Source organism: Rhinatrema bivittatum, chromosome 1 (genome assembly GCF_901001135.1).
Source record: "Rhinatrema bivittatum chromosome 1, aRhiBiv1.1, whole genome shotgun sequence".
Taxonomy (NCBI): Eukaryota; Metazoa; Chordata; class Amphibia; order Gymnophiona; family Rhinatrematidae; genus Rhinatrema; species Rhinatrema bivittatum.
Window position 1 is genome coordinate 820464542 of NC_042615.1, and position 14408 is coordinate 820478949.

Here is a 14408-nt window from a genome sequence, read left to right on the forward strand (position 1 = left end):
AATTCCTATGCAATAGGCTAATGAAATGCTAAATCATCGGGAGTTAAAAATGCGCAAAAACTGAAAATATGTGATCGGCACAGATCGAATGCACATTTTAACAGGTTATTGGGGTAAGTGACAGCAGCCACCATTGCCACTTACCAGCGGGAAGCAGCCATCAGATAGCCACATAAATTAGTACATATACGGCTATCTGGCATGGTCGCTGCTACTTAGCCTGATAAAGTACTTATCCAGCTAACTAGTGGCAACTTGCAGCAGATAGCCTTATAAGAACTGATTTATGCATCTTATCTGGTGGCTGCTTCCCACTCCTAGATAGCTGGATAAATCAGTATCCGGGTTAGAGGTGGTGGCGGCTGCTGCCCTTACCCAGATAAGTCAGTACTTATACAGCTAAGTGGTTGGTGGCAGTTGGCACTTACCCAGAGAGTTTTTGACTATTTATTAAAATGGCACGCTGGCCAGATGCAGTCTGTATGGGGGGGAGGGGGGGGGGATAATAATGCCCTTATTTCTATTACATTTCCATGCAAAGGCGCTAAGCAGTACTCCTGTTTGGAAACATGCTGCATCGGCAGTAAGTTTTGCCTGCAGAAAGTATACATTGAACTGCGTGCAGAAAGGCGCATTCAGCTGAACGCACCTTTCTGCATTAGCCTGTTTATTTGCATTTACTGCATACTAATTCCAGGAAACAGGAGAGGTTGCAGTATCAGCAGTGGCCACAAGGTGGCAGTACCATCTATTAGAATAGTAGGATAGGATGGACAAACATACAAATACTGCATCTGGCTTTGACACATACATGTGGTAATCAAAGTTCTTATTCTGTAGCACAGAATGCTACACATTTTATCATATAATATTCCTTACATGGAGGGAGTTACAAATAAATTGTGCCAGCGTTGCCCTGGAGCCACTTCTTTTCCCTGCACTGTGGCATGGGGAGGGGAGGTGGCAAGGACATTTTCAGAGGGCTTTCCTGTTTACTCAGGAAAAATCCCTTTGAAAATTGCCCCCTTAATCCCAAGGCTCGGGAAGTTTCATATTAGTCACTGATGACGCCTTTAAAACTGTGGAGTCTCTTTTCATCAATACAGATACAGCATGGGGGAAACTAAAGCAAAGCACATGCAAGTCAGAGACACTGTAAGAAAACAGCCAACATACCAAATGCTCCTCGGAGAAATATTTATTTAAAAACAAAAGTGTAAGCATGGATTCGGGAGTTTGCAAAACAATATATGTGGAATCTGGATCAAGCCATAATTCACAGGTAGAGAGCGCCTTAAAGCTAAAAAGTGCTATAACAAAGACTGATGAGCAATGTAATGAGATTTAAATCCAGTAAATCTTGCACAAATTCAGTAAAATCAAGAATAATATTTCAGTGTTACTCTTGCTCCTGTTCACTTATCACAAATACATTGTAATGATTCACTCAAATGTTGGGAGATGTGGCTGTGAAAAATTATTTGATCCTGGGCTGCCAGTGAGGATTACTGGAAAGAGGATCTAGCTGCTTCTCACACAGTGCTCACACCTATCAAGAATGCTCTGGAATCCAGGTCAACAGCTTTATCCTTTGAAGTGCCAGATCATGTTTATGTTTCCGTCTCGTCACGAATGGAAAGAATCCCAACCTCCTCCTACACAGCAAGGGATTTCTGAGAAAAGCAGGTTTAGGTCTGGAGATCTAAGGCAGTGCTTCTCAACCCAGTCCTCGGGGCACATCTTATCAGTCAGGTTTTCAGCATTTCCACAAGGAAAATTCAGGAGATGGATCTGCATACTCGCTGTGGATATCCTGAAAACGTGACTGGCTAGGTGTGCTCCCAGGACTGGACTGAGAAGGACAGATCTAAGGTAACGGCTATATGAAGACAGGGGGAGAGGGTCTTAGTTTCACTGTGGTATGAATCCTTGTGACTATTTCTCTCTTGTTTTTGATTGCCTCTTGAGAATTGAGACTAACTGATAGAGTTATGAGTAAAAGATATGTCTACCTGTACAATAATGATACATTTCTTTATGCATTTTTTCAAAAAAATCAAATAAATAAATATTTGAAAGAATTCGTAACAGAAGAGAAGGAGGAGCAATATGTGGAAACCCACAAGCAGAGAGTCACCCGTGCTGTCCGCTTCACTAGAGAGTGGTTTAAGGCATTTGATAGTTTCTCCTCGCGCACTATGCATGTGGCTCTGGAATTCCAAGTCACTGGCCATCCACGTGAGTCACGCTCCTTTCTCCTAACCGGGCTCTTCACCATGTTTCTTGCTGTGCATGGCCACTGGGAAACGGATGCCGCCACAGGACGTAGGTGTCTGCTAAGGGATCCACGTCTGCAGACCTGGAGGAATTGGGCCACGGTGCCCTCAGGAAAAAAACCATCTACTTGAAGTTCCCATAGGTTTCAAATGAGTCCAAGTAGCTCAGTGCCAGCTGGTAACAAAAACTGTATTGCTTCTGGAGAAAAAGAACAAGAAACAGGTTTGTAATTCACAGCTAAGGAGATACCATGAGAACAGGCTCAGAGGAGCTCCCTTAATCCTCTTAATGCCCCGGACCCTTGCCACTGTCCCACTGAGTGGATACTTGATAAAGAGGCATCCTCAGGTTCCCACCCTGCTATGCAGTGTAATGCAGCTACTGAACAGGCAATTTCTCCTTGGAAATAACAGTGCAGATTCCTCCCCTCTAATATTCCTAAGCTTTTTGTTATTTTTCTAGTGGCTGTTTAGGTCCTAGAGGTTCTGATACCTTTTATTAGACCAACACAAGAATTATCCCAAGATGTATCAGAGCTTTCAAGGGCACACAGATCCATTTATTAGATGTTTTACAGAGAGGTTAAAGTTAGAGAAAATACAGGAAGGGATGCAGAGATACTGGAACAGTGTGCGAATTTAAAGATGGGATATGGGATTTGTTTTATCCAGGCCTCCGCATGAAGGCACTTTTACAGTGGGACAGATGTGCTGTGTGTGGGATTGTCGCGAACAGGTTAGCCTCTGCCTTAAAGTTTAACAATTCATGTTGCGAGATATTGCACTATTCATTTTGAACATACTAAAGGCTTGGGCTGGTTTGGCTGAAATAAGTGACAGTGAAGCCCTGAGACCATCTGATGACGACTGTTGCTAAGGTGCTATGATGGGTGCAAACCCACTGGCCTACAATTTTGAAATTCATTAATTCATTTATTTAAAAGATTTATATTATATAGCAGATTACAATACAATATAAACAAGATTTGCTACATAAACACAAATCATGAGCTAAAAGTGAACTTTGGTTATCATGCAGGCCACATTCAAAGGTTTTTACGTGTTTAGCCACATCAAATCATGTTTGGAAAGCTGATCTCCCCTGTATGCGGTAAATCAGCACGAATACTTTTACCTGCATAAAAAAGTGGGTGGGGTTAGGTCGGGGGAGGAGAACATGAACATGGTAAAGGCAGCACGCATATATCTACCTGCATAAAAAAGGTGGGTGGAGTTAGGTAGGGGGAGAGGAACATGAAAATGGTAAAGGCAGCATGCATACATCTACCTGCATAAAAAAGTGGGCGGAGATAGGTCGGGGGAGGGGAACGTGAACACGGTAAAGGCAGCACGCATACATCTACCTGCATAAAAAAGGTGGGTGGAGTTAGGTCGGGGGAGGGGAACATGAAAATGGTAAAGGCAGCATGCATACATCTACCTGCATAAAAAAGTGGGCGGAGATAGGTCGGGGGAGGGGAATGTGAACACGGTAAAGGCAGCATGCATACATCTACCTGCATAAAAAAGGTGGGTGGAGTTAGGTCAGGGGAGGGGAATGTGAACATGGTAAAGGCAGCATGCATACATCTACCTGCATAAAAAAGGTGGGTGGAGTTAGGTCGGGGGAGGGGAACATGAAAATGGTAAAGGCAGCATGCATACATCTACCTGCATAAAAAAGTGGGCGGAGATAGGTCGGGGAGGGGAATGTGAACACGGTAAAGGCAGCACGCATACATCTACCTGCATAAAAAGTGGGTGGAGTTAGTTTGGGGGAAGGGAACGTGAACAGGGTAAAAGCAGCATGCATACATCTACCTGCATAAAAAAGGTGGGTGGAGTTAGTTTGGGGGAGGGGAACGTGAACATGGTAAATGCAGCACACATACATCTACCTGCATAAAAAAGTGAGAGGGTTAGATCGGGGGAGTTGAACATGAACATGGTAAAAGCAGCTTGCATACATCTACCTGCATATAAAAGTGGGCGGAGTTAGGTCGGGGGAGAGGAACATGAACATGAGCAGCATGCATACATCTACCCATATAAAAAAGTGGGCTGAGTTAGGTCGGGGGAGGGGGACGTGAACATGGTAAAAGCAGCTCTCATTCTTTTACCTGCATTGAAAAGTGGGCAGGGTTAGGTTGCAGAAGGGAATGAGAGCATGGTGATTGCATTTTCAGATCACTGTGCATACTTTCAGGACAACCTTTGTGCCTGCTTCAATGCAGGCACATGGATACAAAAGATTCTCTTTGAAACCTGACATGCAGGCCCGAGGACTTTGCTCTGTTTGATTCATCTGAAGGGAAAGAGGGAGAGAGTAGCAGGATCTTGTGTTGCCCCCAACTATGTGCGGGATTCACAACCAGTCCCAAAGGCAGTGACAGTCTGTGAAGGTTTCAGACCTGACCTGGAGGGAGAATGACCACAAGCCAGGCTCACAAATCCTGAGTGAAATTGTAAATATCTATGCAGTGGCAGTGAAAGTAGGGCTCAGCTTTATATTTAAAAATCGAGTTACGACTACCCTTGCCACCTCTCAGTGGAAGGGTTCAATGTCCCTCTGGATTCTTGGAAGGGTGTGATCCATGACACGGATCACCTCCACTAAATGCGAGACAACCAACAAGACCTATGGTCAAAGCCCTACAGTTAAGACGGCACGATGGCAAGAGACACGGCGGGGATATTTTCCAGTAGCAGGGCCCAAACTGTGGAACTCTGCCTGACTTACAGGCTATCAATGGCATCAGTGTATTCAGAAAGCAGTTGAAAGCACATTTTTTTATGCAGGCTTTTGAACTGCAAGGCTAAATCACTGATCAAGAAGGAATTTAGATTTTTTTTTTCTATGTGCTTGTACGTTGTTTTTTCTTTTGTTTTGTTTTTATTCTAATGTATGTACTATTATGATTAATATATGCATGTTTATTTTGAATATTTTAATTCCCTGTACGTTCCCAGATCAGTCCAGACTCCTGGGTTTTGCCTCCCCTCCAGCAGATGGAGACAGAGAAGTTTTAACAGACTCCGTCCTATACCCCTGAGGTGCCATCTAGAGTCTGTCAGTATTTCTCTGTCTCCAGCAGATGGTGAAGGTGCAAAACCTTTAGTCTGGGTTTGGTGTTAGGTTTTTAGTTTGTTGGCATTCATTCCTTCGGGAATCTTAAAAAGACAAGGATTTAGTAAAAAAAATCAAAACAAAAAAAAACAAAGAGAGAAGATATCTCTTTAAGCCTCCCAGGGGGTTGCTAGGTCCTGATGGGACCATCCCCCCTGGTAGCAGAGGCTCTGAAGCAGAGGGTTGGGAGCCCTGTAACTGCCCATGGCTGAGGGGATACCAGGGAGCCCGGTTCACTAACCCTCTGAAGATCTGCACACAGGAAAAAACAACGCTGAGGTGATTTATTTAATTTCTGAGCCGGCCTAGCGGTCTCTTTCGGCCCTCCTTCCTTCCGAAGCCGTTTTCGCCATCCTTTTCACTTCCTATGAGCTCCCGGGGGTTTGTCTTGGTCGCACTGGTTCTTTTTTCGGGCCTCGATCCTAATGTAGCTCGGGGATCATGCCGCATGGTGCAGCCTGCAGGCCGGAGTTTGTACCGGGTGCTTCGGGGAAGCCTATTCCGGTGAAATTGTATCGCAGCAGCTCTAGATCATGCAGGGACCCTGGGAGGGCAGAATTGCTGCGGCAGCCTCAGGACCCTTTTCTCCTCAGCGCAGGTACTGAAGCCTTACTGCGAACGTTCAGGGAGCAGGAGAAGGCTGCCCTGGGGGAGGGGAGCTCACCACCACCTCTTTCGCTGTGTCCTGCTGCCCCTGGAAGGGCAACTTACAGGCAGCTCAGATCTCTTCCTCAGAGGAGGAACATGGGAAAGACTCGGATGAGTCTTCTTCCTCGTTCTCCTCTGATTTTGTTTTGTTGCTGCATAAAGCCTTCAAATCACGGAAAGCAGCAAAGAGCCATGGTACTAAGGTACCCAGTGAGGTCCTGGCGTCACTGGGGGCTGGGACAGGAGCCTCATCACTCCACAAGCGTATTAAGTCACACAGTGGCATAGAAGCCCCCAAGGCCAAACGCCCTCTCCGGTCCCTTTCTGGTCTGGTGGACAGTTCAGATATGGACAGTGCTGATGAAGGGGAGTCTCCTCTGCAAGCCCCTGGTGAGGGACCAGATGCGGATCAGGATTACCAGCTCCTGCCGGCCAAGCCAGTGGGCGCACCTCTAGTGAAGGGCAATGATCCCAAAGTGGTCCGCCTGTTCAGAAGTAATGAACTAGGTCTACTTATCCCGGCCATTCTGGAGGAGCTGGGCATTGAGGTTCCTCTGGAGGACTCACGATTTGGGGCTATGGATCCGGGGTCCAGCTCGATCCTTTCCATTTCATATGTCAGTTACGGATCTTTTGTTTAAGGAATGGGACACTCCGGACCTTGGTTTAAAGGTAAGTCGGGCTATGGACAAGTTATACCCGCTTCCGGAGGAAGCACTGGACCTCCTTAAGGTCCTAAGGTGGAGGCCGCAGTCTTGGCAGTGAGCAAGAAAACCACCATCCCAGTAACAGGAGCCACTGCCCTGAAGGATTTGCAGGATCGCAAATTGGAGTTGCAATTTAAAAAGATTTTTGAAGTTTCCGCCCTAGGGGTCCGGGCCGCTATGTGCAGCAGTTTCATGCCATTAGCCAGTCTCTGCTGGGTGCAGGATTTGCAAGCAGCAGCATCCCTTTCTGCAAGTGAGGCGGTGCATGCGGGGCGCCTGGAGGCGGCAGTAGCTTATAGTGCTGTTGCGCTTTATGATCTGTTTCGGACTTCTGGCAGGACTATGGTCTTGGCCATGTCCGCCCGCAGGCTCCTCCGGCTTGGACTCTGGGCTGCAGATGTTTCCTCTAAGGCTCAACTGGGTTCCTTACCCTTCAAGGGTAAGCTGCTTTTCGGGCAACAGTTGGAGGACATGATAAAATCTCTGGGGGAGAATAAAGTCCATAGGTTGCCAGAGGATAGACCCAGGATGAGAGGATCCTTTCCTCAATGGGCAAGATTTCAGGGAAATTTCTGATTTCACTCTTCACGGTCCACCAGTTCGTCCTTTCGACAGGGACCCGGCCGCCAATCTTCTTGGAATCAGTCCTTTCGAGGGCACTGGCCTGCCAGAGATGGAGCCCCACAATCTCATGGGGGTCCCAAGTCAGCGCAGTGAAGCGAGGCTGGTCCACTCTTCCGTCCCAAGAATAGGGGGAGGTTATCCCATTTTTGTGGAAGAGTGGACCAACTTAACCTCAGATCAGTGGGTCCTCAGTATGGTAGAACACAATTATGCTTTAGATTTTGCTTGGCCAATCCACGAGCAGTACATGGTTTCCCCATGCGGGTACCACCAAAAACGACAGCCGGTAAAAGACACTCTGCAGCAGTTACAGGACCTAGGCGCCATAGTTCCGGTACCCGCAGGAGAGCTCAGGCAAGGGCACTACTCCAACTACTTCGAGGTGCCCAAGAAGGAGGGCACCTTCTGTCCCATCCTAAGAGAGTCAATCGGACTCTAAAGGTGCCTCGTTTTTGGATGGAAACTCTTCGCTCGGTGATAGCGTCTGTAATAAAAGGGGAATTTCTAGCGTCTCTGGATCTGACAGAAGCTTATTTGCAAATTCCTATATGCCCGGATCATCAGAAATATTTGCGGTTTGCGATTTCAATTTTGCACTCTACCGTTCGGTCTGGCGACAGCGTCCGGAGTCTTCACCAAGGTGATGGTGGCTGTGGCAGCGGCCCTGCGAAAGGAGGGGATTCTGGTACACTGGACGATTGGCTGATTTGAGCAAAGTCAGAACACCTTTGCAGAACAGTGATGCAGAGGGTGCTACAGATGTTGAGCTCATTGGGTTGGGTGGTCAACCCCGACAAGAGTCACCTGGCTCCCTCCCAGTCCTTGGAGTTTTTGGGTGCTTGGTTTGACACAATATTGGAAAAGGTTTTTCTTACAGAGGAAAGATTGTCCAAGCTTCTCATTCAGGTGGAGTCCTTGCGATCCATGCCTCATCCCAGGGTCTGGGATTATTTGCAGGTCCTTGGTTCGATGGCTTCCACTCTCGAACTGGTGCCTTAGGCCTTTGCGCATATGCGTCCTCTTCAGTCAGCCTTGTTCTCCTGGTGGAATCCACTCTCCGAACAGTTTCATCTTCTCCTCCCACTGACGGATTCGGCACGATCCAGTCTTCTTTCGTGGCTGTGTCCAGACATTTTATGGCGGGGAGTGGATTTGGAAATTCCCTCTTGGATAGTGGTAACCACCGATGCCAGCCTCTCCAGGTGGGGAGCGGTTTTCAAGGAACGGCAGTACAAGGCAAATGGACAAGAACGGAATCCTCCTAGTCGATCAATCGGTTGGAAACCAAAGCGGTTTGGTTGGCGCTACAGGCCCTCCTTCCTTTAGTAGAGGGATGATCAGTAAGAGTACCCTCCGACAATGCGACGACGGTGGCTTACATCAATCATTCAGGGGGGACCCAGGAGTCATCCGTTGGCAGCAGAAACTCAGATTTTAATCAACTGGGCAGAGCAACACCTCTACAAGATTGCGGCATCTCACATTGCTAGGGTGGACAATGTGCAAGCCGATTTTCTCAGCCGCCACCAGTTGGACCCGGGGAGTGGGAACTCTCCGAAGAGGCCTTTCGTCTTCTGTGCACATGCTGGGCCATGCCCTCCATGGATCTCATGGTGACGCGCTGCAATGCCAAGGCTCCCTGATTTTTCAGTCGGCGACGGGAACCAGGAGCAGAGGGGGTGGATGCTCTAGTTCTTCCCTGGCCAAAGGACGTTCTGTTGGTCGTTTTTCCGCCGTGGCCGTTGGTCGGAAAAGTTCTGCGCCGCATCGAAGCTCACCAGGGCAAGGTAATACTTGTGGCTCCGGAGTGGCCGAGGCGTCCGTGGTTTGCCGACCTTCTGAATCTAGCAGTGGATGGTCCGCTGAGATTTTGGCCGTCTCCAAATCTCCTGCAACAAGGCCCTGTTTGTTTCAGAGAGGTAGATCGCTTTTGTCTAGCGGCATGGCTTTTGAAAGGCAGCGATTAAGGAGTAAGGGTTACTTGAATGCGGTTACTGCCATGCTCTTACATTCCTGTAAAACCTCTACCTCCATGGAATACGTTAGAGTTTGGGGAGTGTTTGAATCCTGGTGTCTAGACAACGAAGTGCAGCTGTTCAGGGCTTCAATTCCAGATGTTCTGGATTTTTTACAGGCTGGATTAGCCAAGGGGCTGGTGTTTAATTCCCTATGAGTTCAGGTGGCGGCCCTTGGTTATTTTCGTGGAAAGGTGCAGGGTATTCCGCTAGCATCTCATCCGGATGTGGCTCGTTTTCTGAGAGGGGTTAAGCATTTGGTCCTCCTGTCTGGAACTCCTGTCCTTCATGGAAGCTCAATCTGGTTCTCCACATCCTTTGTAATGCTCCTTTTGAGCCATTGAAAGAGCAACCCTGAAGGATCTGACATTGAAGGTCGTTTTTCTTGTGGCTATCTCCTCAGCAAGGCATGTTTCTGAGCTTCAGGCCTTATCTTGCAGGGAGCCCTTCTTACGGATTTCTGAAGCAGGAGTCTCCTTAAGAATAGTTCCCTCCTTTCTCTTTCTACTCCAGAGTCTAGGGATTTAAGGAAGTTGGATGTAAAGAGGGTGTTGTGGCGTTACTTGGAGGTCATAAACAGTTTCCATCTTTTGGACCATCTGTTCGTTCTGTGGAGTGGACCCAGGAGGGATCATAAAGCTTCAAGGGCCACTATCGCACGCTGGTTAAAGGAAGCTATTGTTTCGGCTTACCTTTTCAGGGCCGTCCGATTCCGGTTGGTCTTAAAGCTCATTCTACTCGATCGCAAGCGGCCTCGTGGGCAGAATGTCAACAGGTGTCGTCACAGGAAATTTGTACGGCGGCTACCTGGAAATCTACACACACTTTTGCCAGGCATTATCGTCTAGATGTCTGGGCCCCTGAGCCCGGTTCCTTCAGGGCCAGTGTACTCCGAGCAGGACTCTCTCAGTCCCACCCTGGTTAGGGAAGCTTTGGTACATCCCAGGAGTCTGGACTGATCCGGGTACGTACAGGGAAAGGAAAATTGGTTCTTACCTGCTAATTTTCGTTTCTGTAGTACCATGGATCAGTCCAGATTCCCGCCCATGGGAAAACAGAGAGTCCGCTCAGCCGGTAGTTAGTCATATTTCTGCCAGTTTACCGAATGCCCCCCTTTTCAGGAAAAGAGTATGGGCATGGTTTCGTTCATTGCGTTCCAAGTTTTTCATTCCCACTGTTCATTGGGGGGAGGTTGTTTATGTGGAAGTTATGCTTTAATCTTTCTGCTTGGGTATAGTTTAATACTGACAGACTCTAGGTGGCACCTCAGGGGTATAGGATGGAGTCTGTTAAAACTTCTCTGTCTCCATCTGCTGGAGGGGAGGCAAAACCCAGGAGTCTGAACTGATCCGTGATACTACAGGAACGGAAATTAGCAAGTAAGAACCAAGTTTGCTTTGTGATCTGCCTAGCACGATTTATCGCTATAGGCGGAATATAAACATTTTCAAATAAATAAATAAATAAATAAATAAATCTCTGGAGTGCAGAAAAACTCAGTGTTGATCTCAGAAGATCTGGAGCAAAATTTTCAGGGATGAGACGGGATTGAAGCTATTTAGGGTGGTGGCTGCTAAAATATGGCATATTTAACCATGCGCTCTGTAGAAGGGTTTGGCTGTGAATAATTCAGCCTTTTAAAGACGCGGCATTTCATACGTTATGGCGATTTGAACAGGATGATACCCCCATCTCTGTTCTCGTTAGTAATGGATCTCTGCTCGTTGTACTGAAAGTGAACCATGCAATTGAAGGGCTGCCAGCACAGAGTAATGGAAAGCGCACAGTGTTGTGAAATGTGCTGACCATGCTCAGATCCAACCAATGCGCAGTGCACCATTTAACCCTGAGCAAGCCACTTAACTGGACAATGTGGTTTGCTGTATCTTGAAGTCCAGAAGAGAGACTTACAATGTAATGAGAATATTACAGTACTACTGTTTACTAACTAGAAACAACTCTGACGGCATGGGGCGAGCTCTCCATAAGCCTAAGCCACTCTTCATCCCCAAGGTTCATCAGCTCCAAGTACACTCGAAGGGCACTGTTCAGCAAGCTGGTGAGCGGCTAAAATAACCGGAGAACAGATATTCAGTGGGACTTGCACACACAAGCCTTCCAGGGATATACCCAGATAAAAGTTACACATGGTGTTGTATAAAATAGAATAAGTTACACGTGTTACTTTATCTGGGTTTACAGTTACAACAGCTATTTTTCCAACCTATGTTGCCTGTGCCTAAATCCAGGCCTGAGAGTGCTCAATCTGTGCACTCATTGGCTAACGTTCAGCCCCTTCCCCAGAACGCCACCACTGATGCCCCTTGTTGTCCGGATAGTTTATGCGGTCACCGGGGGTAAAATTTCAAAACTCAGCTTTTGTGTGCATAACTCGAAACGTTACGTGCACTAATACCTTGAATGTTGATCTCCCAGAGGCTGACCACATCTGGGATGAACGGTTACAGCTTTCATTAGCTCTAAGAATATTCAGGGCTTACCACATCTGGGATGAGATGATAGCGTTTTCTCTTCAGGGTCCTGACTGCGAACGAAACATCCACCACTCTCTCAGTGCGGATCTGTTCGCATATGATGCTCCCAGCGCAAAACAGCCCCGAGCGACTGGCCCCGTCACTGTGGACGAGAAAATCTTTAATCTGGCTCCAAAGGCAGAGCTTAAAAGCAGAAGGCAGCGTTGGGTAATAAGCAGAGAATAACAGAGAGACACAAACATGATAGCAAGTGAGGACTGCAAGGCCCATCTAATCTGCCCAATCCTGATGCAGTAGCACACAGCCTGCCCCATCTCAGGCTTTCGTGGATTCTGCGACAGTCTTCTCCTCCTACACCTCCACTCAGGAATCGATTCACCTTCAAGGTTTCCCTGGGGAGGGAGTTGCATCCTCTCTCCCAGTGTAGCCACTTGATGTCATTTGGTTATTTCGATGCTAATGGCTGGGACTTTGGTTAAGGACTCAGGCTTCTTGCATTAATCAGGGTTGAGAAGTGGATAAGGCAGGCTAAAGGTTTAAGTTCTGGGAGGGGATGCAGTGGCGGGGGGGGGGGGGGGGGGGGAGTATAAAGTGGGTAGGTTAGATATGGTGAGCTGCAGGGTTTTAAAGTGGTGTATGGTTTGTCAATAAGATTAAAGGTGGCGAAAGCCAGGATAGCCGCTAATGTGTAAATGTCAGGTTTCTCCTGAAGGATGGATGCATTTTGCCGAGTATTAGAGGCTTGATGTTGTATAAAGTAGAATATGTTTTATGTAACCTTTTTCTGGGCAGCATGTTTGATGGAATAGGTTTGTGGGAAGTGTTTTGCATAATGGAGGGCATGTATATGATTACATTTATTTGTTGCATGTTATTTGGTGGTTATTTTAATATGTTTTGAAATTTCACGTGTTGACTCTGTTGTAGGTTATATTTTGTTAAATGTATGTATTATTTGTACTTTTGAGATGTTTATTAGTTTGTAACTCACCAAGAGCACTATGTGTAAGATGAAATACATCAATAAATATAGGTGCAGGGGGTGGGCTGGCCCTGCCCTTATGATACAAAGGGATGCTGTTCCTCTGGATAACACATTGAAATCGTCGGCTCCGTGGGCTGCAGCAGTCAAAAAAGCAAACAGAATGTTAGGAATTATTAGGAAGGGAATGGTTAATAAAACGGAAAATGCCATAATGCCTCTGTATCGCTCCATGGTGAGACCGCACCTTGAATACTGTGTACAATTCTGGTCACCGCATCTCAAAAAAGATATAATTGCGATGGAGAAGGTACAGAGAAGGGCAACCAAAATGATAAAGGGGATGGAACAGCTCCCCTATGAGGAAAGGCTGAAGAGGTTAGGACTTTTCAGCTTGGAGAAGAGACGGCTGAGGGGGGATATGATAGAGGTGTTTAAAATCATGAGAGGTCTAGAACGGGTAGATGTGACTCTGTTTACTCTTTCAGATAGTAGAAAGACTAGGGGGCACTCCATGAAGTTAGCATGGGGCACATTTAAAACTAATCGGAGAAAGTTCTTTTTTACTCAACGCACAATTAAACTCTGGAATTTGTTGCCAGAGGATGTGGTTAGTGCAGTTAGTGTAGCTGGGTTCAAAAAAGGTTTGGATAAGTTCTTGGAGGAGAAGTCCATTACCTGCTATTAATCAATTTTACTTAGGGAATAGCCACTGCTATTAATTGCATCAGTAGCATGGGTTCTTCTTGGTGTTTGGGTAATTGCCAGGTACTTGTGGCCTGGTTTGGCCTCTGTTGGAAACAGGATGCTGGGCTTGATGGACCCTTGGTCTGACCCAGCATGGCAATTTCTTATGTTCTTAAAGTGCTGCCTGGCACCCCGAGGCATGTACCTGCAGTGCGTAGTGGGAAATCTGTGACCACTTCTACTGAAAGATGCTGGACGTGTTCCGGGAAGAGTCTCCCCACTTTGAGCTGAACCATCCTTTCCTTTAAAATGTGCTGACGTCTTGTGCATTATTTATACTTATAAAGTATTTGAGTATCTGTACCATATCCTCCCTCTCTTCCAGCTTATCTACACTTAGAGCCTTCATAGGACTTGCGGGATAGACCGGAAGTCCTATGAAGGTTCTGTCTACATCCTTTTGAAGATTCCCAGAATTAAAACCCAATACTCCAGATGACATGTGCAGAGGCATGATCGCCTCCTCTTTTCTACTGGTAATATCTCACTCCATGCACCCCAGCATTGTTTTGGCCTCTCACTCCTACGCTGTCACACTGTTTTGCTACATTGATGTTATCAGATATGGCCACCCTGAGATCTCTTCTGTTTGGTGGACAGGAGTACCTCATCCCCTGCCCATAAAGTACCACAAGCCCTGGATTTCTGTGCCCCAAATACAGCTCTACCCTTGTTGCATTCCGTTTTAGTTATTAAACTCTTAACCAGTCCTCGGGCTTTCTTAGCTTAGCCATTTTTTCTTTTTCCTCCATCTGGAAAATAGGAAAATTGGTTCTTAGCTGCTAAT

The 14408-nt window shown here is 46.8% G+C and overlaps 1 protein-coding gene across 3 annotated transcripts in view; it reads right to left on the bottom strand.

The window, feature by feature from the left end:
• Positions 1-1183: 1183 nt before the first annotated feature.
• Positions 1184-14408, bottom strand: part of LOC115078964 (receptor-type tyrosine-protein phosphatase mu-like) — a 122130-nt gene continuing 108905 nt past the window's right edge. For all 3 annotated transcript variants that reach the window (XM_029582043.1, XM_029582041.1, XM_029582042.1), the window contains 2 exons: positions 11899-12034; positions 1184-2475 (listed from right to left, as the gene is read on the bottom strand). In XM_029582043.1, coding sequence (XP_029437903.1) covers positions 2401-2475; positions 11899-12034 — 211 coding nt within the window. In that variant the 3' untranslated portion in view covers positions 1184-2400. The remainder of the gene's footprint in view (positions 2476-11898; positions 12035-14408) is intronic.